Source organism: Suillus paluster (genome assembly GCF_016628075.1).
Source record: "Suillus paluster strain FC165 chromosome Unknown EDB91scaffold_130, whole genome shotgun sequence".
Taxonomy (NCBI): domain Eukaryota; kingdom Fungi; phylum Basidiomycota; class Agaricomycetes; order Boletales; family Suillaceae; genus Suillus; species Suillus paluster.
In genome coordinates, this window is record NW_024537690.1 from 84,443 (window position 1) to 98,849 (window position 14,407).

Here is a 14,407-nt window from a genome sequence, read left to right on the forward strand (position 1 = left end):
CATCGGGGATTCGAATATTTAAGACTGGTTTGAATGTCGTGCGAAATGTCAAGATAATACTTAATATTTAGGTTGTCGTCTTAGCGGATGTAAAATTTCAAATATTAAAGAGGTCTTTCACGACAAGAGAAATATAAAGTATCAGCGAACATTTTCTTAGAGCCTGGACAGCTGCCGTTTATTTCGCAGTTTATTTCGCAGTTTATTTCATTTACCACAACATGCACAAATAAATGTGACAAGCCACCGTCCAGCGTTACGAACCAAATTGGATACATTGCGCGACCTCACGCCACACGGTGTCAAAACCTTCGTGCTCGCTGTAGGCAACAGCGAGCTCAAGTATTCTACCATTTCAATAAAAAATTTGTACATTCTCATGGACTAAAATCATTCAGCATGTATTTATTACAGTGAACAAAATAGATAGTATCTGATGGCCAATAATGAACAGTTTGGAGTAGCGAAGCACGAAGGCTGTATGTGGACCTTGTTGTTGGTCGCAGTTGATCGTGATGACAGCGCTGCCCAGCGCCGCCGCAAGCCAATCTCATGGACATGTCACGAATGCGTCACTCATTGTCACCGCAAGTCACACATTGCCACGCCACATACAGAAACAAACTGAGAAATAAACTCGAAATAAACGGCAGCTGTCCAGGCTCTTACTGTCTGAATGTCAATGACAATAAGAAATATAAATATATCTTTAATGCTGGCATAAACTTCGAAATGAAACTTCACATTTAAGACTCGAAAAAACTTCAATTTTAGCACGTGACTGAACATCTGCTCATGTATGAAGTTTAGACCGTCGCTTAGACGGGCGTTAAAATTCAAAGTACCCCCTGACAATAAAACGTGAAAATAAATCATCAAGTTTTATCTCCAGATAAAACCGATCGCCCACTCACGGCTGAATCATCGCCCACTTACAATGTCATCGCCCACTTGAGTTTGAGATGCGAAATATATTAGGGGACCAGACGAGCTAGAACTTAGAAAAACGCATTAACACACTCTTATTCAACTGGTACAGACCAACGATAGCATGACGGGGTGGACAGCTTATATATTGTACATGTACACGAATGTAGTAGAGTGAAACCGAAAATCAACTCTGTTTGACAGTAGTCAGACACCGGTGATTTCTCGAGGTGAATGAATGTACTTACAAAATCATTTCAACTTGTATACAGGCTAGTGCTAGTGCCTAGTGCTAATTCTCTGTAAAAGCTGAGCAGGAGATTAGAGACGCACAAGTAACAACCAATTTATTCTTACCACTTGCTTTGGTGGCAAGAAAACTGCAAGATGCCGCGTCGACGTTTTTCATCATTTTGTTGGTGCCCGCATTGAATTTGAGTGAGCCTTTCCACTTCGAGCCAGTCATTGGACCGTTCGCATCATCAGTGAATGTATGTCGCTCGTGTGAAACACCCCGTCGAATGTTGTCCAGGCGTGACTGGAACCAAAATTCGCATCGACTGGACCAGAACCCCACGTTTAGTCCTGAGGCAGCCCAGGCCTGGGGCCTGGGCCACCAGGAGACGATTTCAACATTCCCGTCGTCTAGATTCAAACATAAGCGCATCTGTCGATGTAAACAAGAGAAACTTACTGGTATGCAGATAATACGTCCCGCACATGAAATCTACCTCCTCTTCTGACAGCTCATCATCGAAATAAGTTTGGCCATTAATGTCCAGCATGAGGCCAAACGGTACCACTTCCCGCGAAATGCCATCGAGAACGGAGGGGAGAACATCGAAACCCAAGACTATGTAAAGCCAGCCGCCATATGAGGCCACCATGAAGAAGTGCCGCTCTTGCGCGAGGCTGGTTCATGAACTTGTGACGGTGCTGCTCGTACACGATGTAGTCAGCAAAAACAGGCCTAAAATGGGCGAGTCTGCGATCCTCGGGGGGGAAGACATGTCCGAGCGAGTATGTACAGAGTTCCGTAGGTGGGCGTCGAGCGTCAGGTGGAACTGAGATTGGCTGCAACATCTTTATAGCGATTCCTTTTTCAAGGAGGTTATACGCAATCTTGGTGATATCCTGAGCCCCAGTCACGCCGGAGGCACATCACAGCCGTGATAGCGTCGGGAACCGCCAGTTTCCAGGGCACCAGATTTGATGACAGTGACTCGATGATGTAGAGCTGCTGCTTGGGTTGTTGCACATAGGAAACTCGAATGTGTGCATTCGAGACTGACAGGGACGAGTCAGGTCCTAGATCCCAGAGATTGGGTGGGATGTCTGACAACTGAGATTGAGGGAGCGTGACGAGGTAACCTATAAAACATGTGATGACATGCTTCTGTGCATCTGGAATTGACGTGATATCCGTGGGGTTGTCGCCGATGAGTCTGGTTAAGTGAGTCCACTGTGTCTTGCGAGTCCAATCATCGAATGTAGTCGATCTGCCTTGGGGTGTAGTGGTGGATGCTGCAAGGCGATATCCGAGATGAAAGTGCAAAATGGAGACAAATCGTTCAACACTACGAGTGTACTGCGTTGAGGGTGCAACCTCATAATGACCGAAGTAGGCTTCGATGTCTTTCAAGAAACTGGACAAGGGTGGGGCAGGGGCAGGGGGAGCAGGGGTAGGTTCAGAAGGAGCAGACGCAGGCGGGAAATCATCTTCCTCCCAATCGCCATCGGGAACGCTGGTAAGATCCAATGCATCGCACAAATCCCACTCATTACGGAACGAGTCGTATACCCTGGTAGACTTGCTATACGACATCCAAGTCATTGGTATCTCAGCCTTTGTGAGACGGATGCGTTGACAAAAGCCGCCAAACTCGTCATTAGGTTGCCATTCAAACACCACAACTGTGCTGGATTTGCCAGGAATGCCGTGGTTCATGGCTGCCCGCTCACGGCTCTGACGCGACTGCCGTTGAGCTGGCGTCTCCATCTCCTCTTTCCTCTTGTTCTCCTGACGGCGCCGTGCAAAGAATGCCTTGAAGTCTTCTCCTCGCTTCTGTCTAGAGTGGGGTTGGGAGACCGGGAACAGAGAGTCCGCATGTGCCTCGGGAACATCAGACACGGGCTGTGCCCCACTGTTCTCACCCCATCCAAGGGCGCTATCGTCCCAGTTAAGGACACTCTGAGTGTTGTCCTCTGGTCGACCCCATGCACTATCGTCCGGTTGACCCCACGCACTTTCGTCCAGCTGACCCCAAGTGTCAGGCGTCTCCTTGCGTTGGACTTCCTTGGTCGCACGGGTGATAGCTGCCGGAGACGGGATATAATGACGCAAGGTAAAATCAACGGCGGCAGAAGTATCCCCAGAAACGCGGACCCAAATCGGAAGCGAGAATTTCTCAAACATGGGCAATTGAACTTGCCAAGGACAGTGAATGGAAGAGATCAAGGCTCCCGTACGTGGCACGTTTGTCGTCAGATCTCCAACGAATGAGCGCGACAACTCAAGAACCCATTCAGCGGGTATGGGATGTTGGGGGTTACTCGTTAAGATAGCCGTCCACTGATTGGCACCTTGGTATCGACGCGTCATGATGTACCACGAGCAGGTGGCAGCAATTACTGGAAATCCGTCAGGCAATCACGAACGATGAATAAACTGGTTGACTTACATAGAAATGCATCGTGCGACCTTATTGCAACCTTTTTAGCAAGGTTAGCGTCTGTATGCCACCGTTGGTACCCATAGGAAGTCGGAGGGCGTGGAAGTTTAGTCCCCCATGGAATCAATAATCCAGCACCCAAACGTTCCTGGCACCAGAGCAGTTTCTGCTCTAACTCGACCCATTTTGCCCGAATATCGCGGTGGAGAATGTGCCTTCCCGATGTATCTACCTCTGTAAGGAGGGAAAACCTGGAGTGGTTGAGGCATCCAAAGATTGGCCCATCGAAGCTAGGATTCAAAGGTACCAGGGGAAACCACGGATGAGTTCCGTACACCCAGCGAGTGGTGAGTGGCGTATTACTATCGTCGGGAGAACTATCGTAGTCTTCGCGAGGATCCCAAGGAGGCTCGTGAGGTATGATGTCGGGAAGGGAGTGTGCGGTGAGAGAGGTATAAACCTGCCCATCACGGACGATGACACGGAGATTGTTACTCATGGATGCGAGGAGATGCAAAGAGTATCACAGTCAAGACTACTACCGCAACAGTACAAACCGTTACATTAGGTCAAGATCAGAGACGTTGAGTATATCGCAGTCGTTGAGAATATCGCAGTGCAGTCGTTGAGAATATCGCAGTGCAGTCGTTGAGAATATCGCAGACGCAGAGTATCACAGTCAAGACTACTACCGCAACAGTACAAACCGTTACGTTAGGTCAGAGACGTTAAGAATATCGCAGTCAAGACTACTGCAACAGTACAAACCGTTACGTTAGATGAGGAAGAAGGTAACGAAATGGGAGAAGGTTTGGTGCATCTAATATAGATGTAGTGGAGTTTCAACAAACAATTACCATATCAGTGGCAACAATATGGGGTGTGGTCTGTGGCGGTCTGTGGCCTGTGTGGATTGAGACAAGCGGAGGCAAACAAAACAATGCCACTGTGACTTGGGATGAGTGGAGAAAATTAAAAATTAAAATTAACAACAGAATTTTAACTATGTGGCTTGAGATGTGAAGTAAAGAACTTGAGTTAACCTTGGAGTTGGGATGTTGACGATGGTGATGGAGCCAGAGAACGCTGGGCAGCACGATGAGTGAGAATAGGGCTGCCACGGACATCGAACCAGGAAGCGACGGATGTCGACTTAGAGTTAGGACATTGGCGGTGGGGATGAAAGTAGAGAATACCGGGCACGACCGTACATACAGTCATGCCCTGGAGAAGGTCGTGAAAGGTTGCTGCGATGAGACGATAAAAGAGGAGTTAATGCAGGGCATGACTGTACATACAGTCATGCCCTGGAAGAAGGTGAGGAAGGGTCGTTTTCGACAAGGAGAATGGGAGCTCGACAGTACAAACCAGTCGAACCTAGTAATAGTTATTAATACCAAGTTCCATAAAGATGAGGGACTTAGAACTTTGGCGACGAAAGCGCCCAACAATCACAAACACCCATATTAGGAAATTGTTACATAACATTGACATTGACTGCTTGACAGTTTGAACTTTGTACTCTGCTCATCGTCCCCATCCTCGGAGCACGACAGTATGTACTGTCGTGCTCATCGAGTTCATCCTTTGTACTTTCGAGCTGCTCATCGTCCCCATCCTCGAAGCACGACAGTATGTACTGTCGTGCTCATCGAGTTCATCCTTTGTACTTTCGAGCTGCTCATCGTCCCCATCCTCGAAGCACGACAGTATGTACTGTCGTGCTCATCGAGTTCATCCTTTGTACTTTCGAGCTGCTCATCGTCCCCATCCTCGAAGCACGACAGTATGTACTGTCATGCTCATCGAGTTCATCGTTCCTATCTTCGGAGCACGACGGTATGTACTGTCGTGTCTCCTATCCCATTAATCAACCAACAAGTCCAGCCGTCAACACACGTCATCCAACTCGCTTTCGCTTATTGCGACCCCTTGGATCACGTTGGCCCTGTCTTCTACGTCAGGTAACCAAGTCATTTGTTAAAATCCAACCCCATTGACCAACCGTTAAACGATCCAGCCGTTAACATCTGTCATCCCCTCCACCGTACATACAGTGGAGGTGGAATTGACTCAGTCCATCTACCAATGCGGTGGAGGGCATAATGCAAAACCTATGTCTATGTTCAACTAGCGTGCTACATGTACTGGACGAGAGATAGGTCCTTCGTCTCTTCATCTCCTTTCGCTGCTCGCGGGTAATCAGTATCGCGCTTGCCCCTATGGTCATCTTTGTTGATCGCTCCATCCGCTTCTTGAGCTAGCTCCATGATCTTTGCCACTAATTCCCGCAGCATCATAATGTCATTTTTGACGTATCCTTCGGTCGGCCCTTCCTTATCGTCCTTCTGGATATCTACATACTCGTCAAATATCATGGCAGCTTGGACATGCTGTGAAAAGTCATCGGCCACATTAATCATTGTTGCCGAAGTCATGTACCCATATACACGGTTCAGTGCGCTATCCTGAAGGTGTGTCAGTTGGATCCCTGCTGACCAACTGGCCCACTTACCAAAAAGCTGTCTCTATAATTTATCAGCAGGAAGATGCTCATAGATAGCAGTGCCAGTAGTCGTGTCAACATAACCAGTATGTGCGACAGGGACCAGTAATCCCCTGAGGGCACCTTGGATACCTTCAGCACTGCGTAGTCATACGCCCATATCTTGATTGTAGTTTTCCTGCGCCCTAGCACAGGCGAAGTGCTGGCAATTGTGCAGCGGCCATTGAGATCGCGTGCCTAAACCAGGTCAGTGACATTTTTTTCCGACTAGTCTTAATACTTATGGATATTGTTTGCACAAGGCCAGTGTCCGTGTGGTGGAGGGTTTGAAGTGTCTCCCCTGTCTTCCGATCAAATATATATACTAGCCCATGGTCACTTCCTCCCACAACTACCTTGCCGTCTTCCCCGAATGCCACTTGCTTCGGGACCAATACGCTTGGCAAACCAGTTGCAAACGTTCGAACAGGCTCACCATCACCTTCAAGGCGATATAATGTAAACCCGTCTGTTGCATTATCAACAACGAACACGCCCCGCTTGGAGTACACCGCAGCATGACCACTATATAATGTCAGTAACGCGCCCAGGTCGAGAGCGGTAGTTTCTCACATCACTGATTTGCAGCTAATTTCTTGCACTATGTCGCCATCTTCATCCTTCAGTTTCATGCTGTTCGGCTCTCAGCATCAGGCAATGAAAGTATGCAGTGGAAGGACTGACAAGTTGCCATCATAGAGCCCAAACACATAGATGCTCCGGTTATCTGTGAACGCTACCGACTTGGGCACCGTATTTTCAAGTCACACTGCGAAGACGGGCTGGAGCTGCGAGCTTGTATTGAGCGTCAGAACCTGAACCATTTTGTCTCTAGTTCCGACTACAATTCACAGGTTGCCATCAGAGGAAGTTGAACACCATGACAAGCATGTGATCTCAAAACCCGATCCCAGTCTCCTGGCACATATTTCCTGGAATTTTTCCTGTTGGCGTCAATGGACGGTCGAACAGCAAACCTAGGCGCTTACATCTGTGAGACTGCGTCGCAAACATACAATATAACCCAGGCCTGTTCCATAGCAGAGGGTTTCTGCCGTGGTTTTCATAGTCATGGCCCAAATTGCGCAACTGACTGTTCCCCTTGATTCATGATGATTGGACGAAGATGTGAGTACTTTCTGCGATGTGATATCCCAGAGTTTGATTCCCTCGGTTCCTGTTTGTTTGTTTGTTAGCCCTGTCTATGACCGAGTTTCTTCTTTCTTACCACCGCATGCAAGCAGGTGTCCATCATTAGAAATCGCAAGTGCATGGATAGAGCCATTATAGGCAGTTAAACGGGCGAGCAGCTTGTAACGCAGTGGCTGTGCTGACTTGTTGAACAATGCAAGGAAAGACATTATGATATAATCCGCTGTAGTCGCCCGCTCACAACGTATTTATCTGTACTTCTCATTTGTTTTCAAATACTTTTGTATCGTTACCGTATTTGTTTGATTCCATGGTAACTTCTAGTCATCGTCGATGCCATTTGTGTGCTATTCTTCTTATTCTTCTCTATGGCCCTATTATTCTTATTATTATTCTTTACAAGCGCTATTCTTGGTTACCATTTTCGAAGCCCCTTATTGTTTTCGCTCAATATGGTAATCTGTTGAATACTTTACTCTCATGAACCGTCCTTAAGTTCCAGGTAGCTACTCGGTTCTTTCTCTATCATGCGCAGTACTACCATTGTTCCACCTTTCTATGACTCGGAGCCTGGTGCTCCACCACCTCTTCCCCCAATGCTCACGGACCAGCTAGAGCTGTTTGGCAACGCCAATCGTCGCCCGACTACACTTATCGCCAATGAAATCCTAGTTCCTCAAGCTAGTATCATTTCCACTGCAAGGGCTTCGTCGTCTACACCTGCCCCTGAATTCAAGCTTGCGAAGCAGATGCGCAAGCATTCTGATCACTCTACCTCTCCATACACCAAGAAAGTCACTTCCACGCACTCCCATTCTCGAATGCCTTCACCCTCAGATTCCTCAGGCGCTTCGGATTCTTTCTCAGACAGTGACTCCTCAACTTCGAGCACGAGTTCATCAGAAGACTCAAAGATTCCTAAACCTGCCAGTGAACCTGGGCGTCCGGGGCGTGGGGGTTACACACTTCGTGAAGCTTTAGATTGGAATCCAAAGGCATACACAAAATTCAAGGTTTGCAAATTGTCATTGTACCCTTAGTATTGCAAATTAACTCGCGAATTCCTAAGAGGTCTATGCATAGTCTCATCGACAACCACCTTGACACGACAAAATGCGCTTCTGCCCAAAGTCCTGCGCTATTGGAAGTCGTGCGTGGCAAGGTGAACAGTTTCTCTGAGTCTCGATATTGTCAATGAACTAATCATCTCTGACAGGCACTCGACAACTTCCCAGACCTTGACAATTATAACAACTTGTGGCCAGTCAACGATTTGATCATGACACGCCTGAAATACACGTCTGGACGTGCGAGACGAAAGGTGGGAGAAATGGCTGTAGGCAAGAGCAAGAGCAAGGCCAGGAAGTGATACCCCGACTGCATTAGATGTCTCTGTCATTATTACGTGCTGTATGCATTCTATATCAAGCTGGCGTTCAAAGATTAGTAGCCACGAGTTTTACGCGCATCAGGGAGAGCGAAACTACATCATGCAAGTCGTCTGCGAAGCTACCCAGAACCCGTCAGTATCAGTTCAAGCCGGTGCTTTCGAATGTTTAGTCAAGACGCGCATCAGGGAGAGCGAAACTACATCATGCAAGTCATCTGCGAAGCTACCCAGAACCCGTCAGTATCAGTTCAAGCCGGTGCTTTCAAATGTTTAGTCAAGATCATTGTGGCACTGTACTACGACAATATGGCTTTCTATATGGAACGGATCTTGTTTGGCATATATCTGCAGTCCAGCTGAGAAACTCGGTATGTAACAATGCTTTAAATTATACTACTACTCCACACCTTGCAGCTAACCGACAATTGGTACGAGTACTCAGGGGTTTCACAAGAGTAAGATCGCATGGGAGCCTAGCTCTTGGACGACTACTTATGCTTTGCGCAAAGCTGAAACGATAGTTATGGTAGGCTCAATAGATCATCGAGTTTACTCACTGGTGAATTATAAAGTCAGCAAGCGCATTATCTCTGCCTCGCATGTTCACAACTGAGGGATAGTTGACTCCAACCCTCATAACCACTGCATCGCCTCGGAACTTATGATCACCCAGTACTAAGAAGCACGTTGGCTCGGAGACGAAGATGTCGCTTGAAGAAGATGCAGAATCGATGAATGTGTCTCCCTTCGCACACATTCACGAAACAGTTGTGAACATAAGGCTGCACGGTAGCCTCCTCGAGAAGACTTTCAGGAACAGGAAAACGCTGAGCAGTGCGTGAGCGGCCAGAGCAACGCGTCAACATGGTGACCTGACGGGGTCTGGTCCACGATGCTGAATATAGCCTGCACCGCAGGTGAAGCTCCGGGGTCTGATTTGAAGGTAAATAAAGGGTGTGAGGTAGTAAGCGATAACTTACAGCAGACATTGGAAGGATATATGTGCGAGTGTTTACCATCTGATTATAGTTTGATCAAGGCAATAATCTAAGAGGTGGGTGATGAAAGCGGGCGATGAAAGCGGGCGATGGAAGCAGGCTATAGCAGCGATCCGTCTTTTAATAACTTCACGTGCTGAGTCAAAAGACAATAACCATAATCGTTTCGGATGTAGTTGATGAAAAAAATAGCGGGGAGCCAAACCGAAGCATGACAATACTGCAATGATAATCCTGCGGCGCTAGTTGTCAAGGGTGATGGTACGAGGTAATTGTAAGAGCGAATAGAGCAAGATAATTGTAAGTGCGAATAGAGCAAAAGATAATTGAAAGCGATGGAGATGGGCCTGGACCTGTTGGAACTGTTGTTCATTCATACAACAAGACGTCTAAAAGAATCAAGACAAAAATACATGCACAAAACTTAAAAAGACCCAGGAATGATGTTTGCAAACTGACGATGAATTATTCCCCCGCTATGAGCGCCAATAACATTGATGTCGACATGCAGCATCCCGAGTTTCAGCAAGAAGACGTACAAATGTCTCATGACGCGGATTTATTTGGTGGCGATGAAGACGATGAAGACGATGATAAGGGTCCTGGCGACTTCATGGATGTTCTCAGTCAGCCTCCCACCAGCGTACCGTGATTCGACATCAGTCAGCCTCCCACCAGTGTACCGCGACTCGACATCAGTCAGCCTCCCACTAGTGTACCGCAATTCGACATCAGTCAGCCTCCCACCAGTGTACCGCGACTCGAGCGACTCGAAAAGAGGGCCAGAGAGGAAGTGGTATGTAGATAGTACGAATCAGCTTCCATGACTCATGATACCCATCCAGATATCTGGGAAGCGTCGCATTCAGGAAGTCGACTATTCGCAGGTACTTCGCCAGACTGTGTATGAACAACAAGAACGTATTAACAACATTATAGAGGAAACTGAAGTGGTACGCACAAGAAGCTCATTGGGGATACACTGCTGATCATACCGGCAGATACACCGAGAAGCTCAAGACCACATTGAGGAGCAACGACGTCTTGCAGAAGAAGAGCATGAGCGCCACATGCGCGATTTCAACGAGCGATGGGAAAAGGCTCTGAGAGAGCGAGAGCGGGAAAAGCAAGTAAGTGCAACAGATGCATTCAGTCAGATGCATGCTTATAAGTTAATAGGAAATTCACACATGGCAAGAGCAGCAGCAAGCACTGCTGAGGAAGAACGTTGCTGAAGCACTAGCACGGCACAAAGCAAAAATAAGTGCAAAAAAAGACCAAGAGGTGAGAAAGAACGACTGACCAAGGAATTACTAATGATGGCAAGTAGTTGGCTGAAGAACTGGCACGACACAACGCAGATTTAGATACAAGAAAAAATCAAGAGGTGGGGAAGAACGACTGAGCACAGGGAATCGCTAATGATGTCAAGCAGCTAGAAGAACGCGAGAGAGCCATTTTTGCCGAAATGGAGTGAAGGCTACAACTAGAAATAGAAAAAATGAGGGTAGAAAAAGAGAACGAGCTCGCTAACATGGAGCAGCGCTTTGCAAGACACGGTAGGCAACAGCATGCGGCCACGGAAATCGGCACAGACCCCACCCAAAGGAACGCTCAACAGCCACCCCACACGCCCCAGAAACCACAGCTCAAGACTCCGTGCCTCGAGACAATTAAAAAGATCAGGAAGGCACGTGGAACAACACGCAAGATGCGTCTGGTATCTGTAGTAGAGGTAAGTACTAAGCGGTCGGAACTCGTTTTAAACTCACGTCATAGCAGGACGCTGACGAGCCTATGGAAACGCATCGAGAACGATCATCGACAATTGAGCAAGAGCCACAGCGATTTCAGCCTGACGACGTCTACCCTATGTCTGCGATGGAAAACGTGATCTCCAAAGGCATAGAGGCGGCACTCAGACGCATCCTCGTCGATAAGGATATTTTGACATCCACGAAGCGTAGTCCTCGAAGGAAAAAGAAGCAGGATGATGAAATTAGGATGGAAAGGGCCGCAGATTTGAGCCACGAAAGAGACTTCCTTCTTGTGAGAGTTGAATTTTTGACGTATATGCTGATGCTAAGCATGAAGTAGGGTGAAATCCGGCGTCTCCTCAAAGATACCTTCAGTATATCTCAAGACGCAGATTTTATTGTGCACCAGCCGGCGGATCGTGAAGATGTGTACTCGTACGAGTACGAAGATGGCCCAGGCCCCAACACCCAGAATCTGGCCTTTGATCTCAAAAACGGATTTAACACCCCCTGGAATGCGAAAATTCTCGATATTCTCCTTGAAGAATTGAAAAAGAGGAGTGTAGAAGAGGAGTGGCCGTTCTGGAGGTCGGATGCCTATTATAAGGCAATACTCGAAGATCGCTACAAGCGGATGCGGATGGTCTGGAGAGCAGCCCAACCAAAGGTTACAGCAAAGGGCTGCTTGGAGACTGCGGAAGAAGTGGAGGAGAGGTTGATTGCAAAAAGAGGTGAAAATCTGAAGTCGGTTCGTCAAACAACTCGTCGGCGAAATGTATGTCCGCAGCATGATCTCAAGGCTCTTCGGATACTAATGCGTCTATAGAAATATCTCCGCAGAGCAAAAGTCCTGGAGCAAGTTATTGAGCTGAAGAAAGATGGCGAGGACGACGACCTACCAGCTTGGCAGTGGCTTCAAAAACTAGTCAAGACGCTGGGAGACGGGGGTATGAGTTCAGAAGAAAGTGATATCGAAAATGACGTCGAATGTGTGCTCCGGGTCAAGAACATGGCATGGCGTCGCGGGATAGAGCGAGAACTGAATATCATCAATAATCAGAGAGTCTTGGATGATGAAATTTTCGCGCCCCAGGGTTCCAAACCAATGAAGAGGATACGCGCATCGGGAAATTCGACGACTGTACGGAACCCGGTCACTGGATTACCCAAGGCCCTATACAACGGCAGATGGTTTGATGGTCTTACTGGAGGTCAGGTAGAAAGGTTGAATGTGTCAGATGAGACGTTCCGATGGATGAAAGATGGTGTAGCATAGTAGCGTGTTGAATAGACGGTGTAAGTGAACCGCAGGGAACGGAAGATAAGTCAATTCCCCCTCCACTGTATGTACGGTGGAGGGGATGACGCGTGTTGACGGCTGGCTGGATCGTTGCGAGAGCGAGTTAGCCATTGCCCACTCCACTGTATGTACGGTGGAGGGGATGACGTGTGTTGACGGCTGGACATGTTGGTTGATTAATGGTTGGATCTGTCAACAAATGGGCTTACCTGACTAACGGGCCAGCGTGATCTAAAGGATCACAGTAAGCGAAGGCGGATGACCTGGAGTTGATGGCTTGATCATTCTGCGAAAAAGGATGGAGTTGGCGAGGTGGTGGGTGGTAATGGAATAGGAGACACGACAGTACATACCGTCGTGCTCCGAAGATAGGAACGATGAACTCGATGAGCACGACAGTACATACTGTTGTGCTTCAAGGATGGGGACGATGAGCAGCTCGAAAGTACAAAGGATGAACTCGATGAGCACGACAGTACATACTGTCGTGCTTCGAGGATGGGGACGATGAGCAGCTCAAAAGTACAAAGGATGAACTCGATGAGCACGACAGTACATACTGTCGTGCTCCGAGGATGGGGACGATGAGCAGAGTACAAAGTTCAAACTGTCAAGCAGTCAATGTCAATGTTATGTAACAATTTCCTAATATGGGTGTTTGTGATTGTTGGGCGCTTTCGTTGCCAAAGTTCTAAGTCCTATGGAACTTAGTAACTATTACTCTAGGAGGTTCGACGGTTTGTACTGTCGAGCCTCCCATTCTCCTTGTCGACAACGACCCTTCCTCACCTTCTTCCAGGGCATGACTGTATGTACGGTTGTGCCCAGTGTTCTCTACTTTCATCGTCACCAGACGTCTCATCGCAGTGACCTTTCACGACCTTCTCCAGGGCATGAACTGTATGTACGGTCCGTGCCCGTTCATCGCCACCGCCAACGTCCTAATTCTAAGTCAACATCCATCGCTTCCTGGTTCGACGTCCATGGCAGCCCTTCCCACCCGGCGTTCTTTGCCAACGATCAGTCCACACCAAGCTCAGGTCGCCGCCAGCTCTCCCTGACAACAGAGTTATATCTTGTTTGGTAGTTCTTGTAATGAACGTCATATTTTCGTACAAGGCTTACTGCTGTCTTGTTATTTCATTACTGGAAATTGCAAGTTGTTTCTTTTATTGTTGTTGTTCGTCTGACTCAAAAGCTTGCCTACACAGTCGTTTCTTGCTCTCCAATTCACTCCCATCAATTCATAGAAACGACGGTACATACTGTCGTTGCTATTCGCCCCGCTCTTCATGCCTGTGTCTCGCTCACTGTTCAAACGGTGCTTCTGTGAGGAATGCATCGAAACCGGTGATCGTGCTGAGGATGGCACCCCTAAGGGGGTACTCAATTGCAGAACGTCTTATGGCTGCACATTTACAACGCACCAAATGTACCCAAGCAGAACGTGCTGCTGCTGGCTCTCCCCGCACGAACGCCATCACGGATTTGTTAGTCTCACAGCTGGACGCACTCGCTCTTATCGACAACAAACCGCCTGTTTCTCACCCCAACCCCACTCCACCATTATCTATTACGGCTCTCGCGGATATCTTGAGCAACTCACTTTGCTAGATCATTTTGTTGCCCATGAACCCAGAGTCGCTATTTCTGGCGACGTTCTCCC

The 14,407-nt window shown here is 47.8% G+C and overlaps 6 protein-coding genes across 6 annotated transcripts; 2 read left to right on the top strand and 4 right to left on the bottom strand.

The window, feature by feature from the left end:
* Nucleotides 1–1,219: 1,219 nt before the first annotated feature.
* Nucleotides 1,220–1,814, bottom strand: EDB91DRAFT_1255206 (uncharacterized protein; the record flags this gene model as incomplete). Its single annotated transcript, XM_041323937.1, has 3 exons — nucleotides 1,220–1,236; nucleotides 1,285–1,572; nucleotides 1,622–1,814. The coding sequence occupies 3 exons, from the start codon at nucleotides 1,812–1,814 to the stop codon at nucleotides 1,220–1,222; spliced, it is 498 nt and encodes a 165-aa protein (XP_041170520.1).
* A 224-nt stretch (nucleotides 1,815–2,038) lies between these two features.
* On the bottom strand, nucleotides 2,039–4,098 carry EDB91DRAFT_1087446 (uncharacterized protein; the record flags this gene model as incomplete). Its single annotated transcript, XM_041316212.1, has 2 exons — nucleotides 2,039–3,558; nucleotides 3,609–4,098. The coding sequence occupies 2 exons, from the start codon at nucleotides 4,096–4,098 to the stop codon at nucleotides 2,039–2,041; spliced, it is 2,010 nt and encodes a 669-aa protein (XP_041170521.1).
* Nucleotides 4,099–6,389: 2,291 nt separating this feature from the next.
* On the bottom strand, nucleotides 6,390–6,668 carry EDB91DRAFT_1006777 (uncharacterized protein; the record flags this gene model as incomplete). Its single annotated transcript, XM_041312330.1, has 1 exon — nucleotides 6,390–6,668. A coding segment is annotated over one exon (279 nt), but the record flags the coding sequence as incomplete, so codon positions are not given.
* Nucleotides 6,669–7,823: 1,155 nt separating this feature from the next.
* On the top strand, nucleotides 7,824–8,665 carry EDB91DRAFT_1255209 (uncharacterized protein; the record flags this gene model as incomplete). Its single annotated transcript, XM_041323938.1, has 3 exons — nucleotides 7,824–8,309; nucleotides 8,366–8,458; nucleotides 8,513–8,665. 3 exons carry the CDS (start codon nucleotides 7,824–7,826, stop codon nucleotides 8,663–8,665), a joined length of 732 nt encoding a protein of 243 aa, XP_041170523.1.
* A 686-nt stretch (nucleotides 8,666–9,351) lies between these two features.
* EDB91DRAFT_1062814 (uncharacterized protein) lies at nucleotides 9,352–9,675 on the bottom strand (the record flags this gene model as incomplete). The annotated part of the gene is made up of 1 exon (XM_041314556.1): nucleotides 9,352–9,675. One exon carries the CDS (start codon nucleotides 9,673–9,675, stop codon nucleotides 9,352–9,354), a length of 324 nt encoding a protein of 107 aa, XP_041170524.1.
* A 2,184-nt stretch (nucleotides 9,676–11,859) lies between these two features.
* EDB91DRAFT_1020722 (uncharacterized protein) lies at nucleotides 11,860–12,525 on the top strand (the record flags this gene model as incomplete). The annotated part of the gene is made up of 2 exons (XM_041312558.1): nucleotides 11,860–12,216; nucleotides 12,298–12,525. Coding segments are annotated over 2 exons (585 nt in total), but the record flags the coding sequence as incomplete, so codon positions are not given.
* Between the last annotated feature and the right edge of the window lie 1,882 nt (nucleotides 12,526–14,407).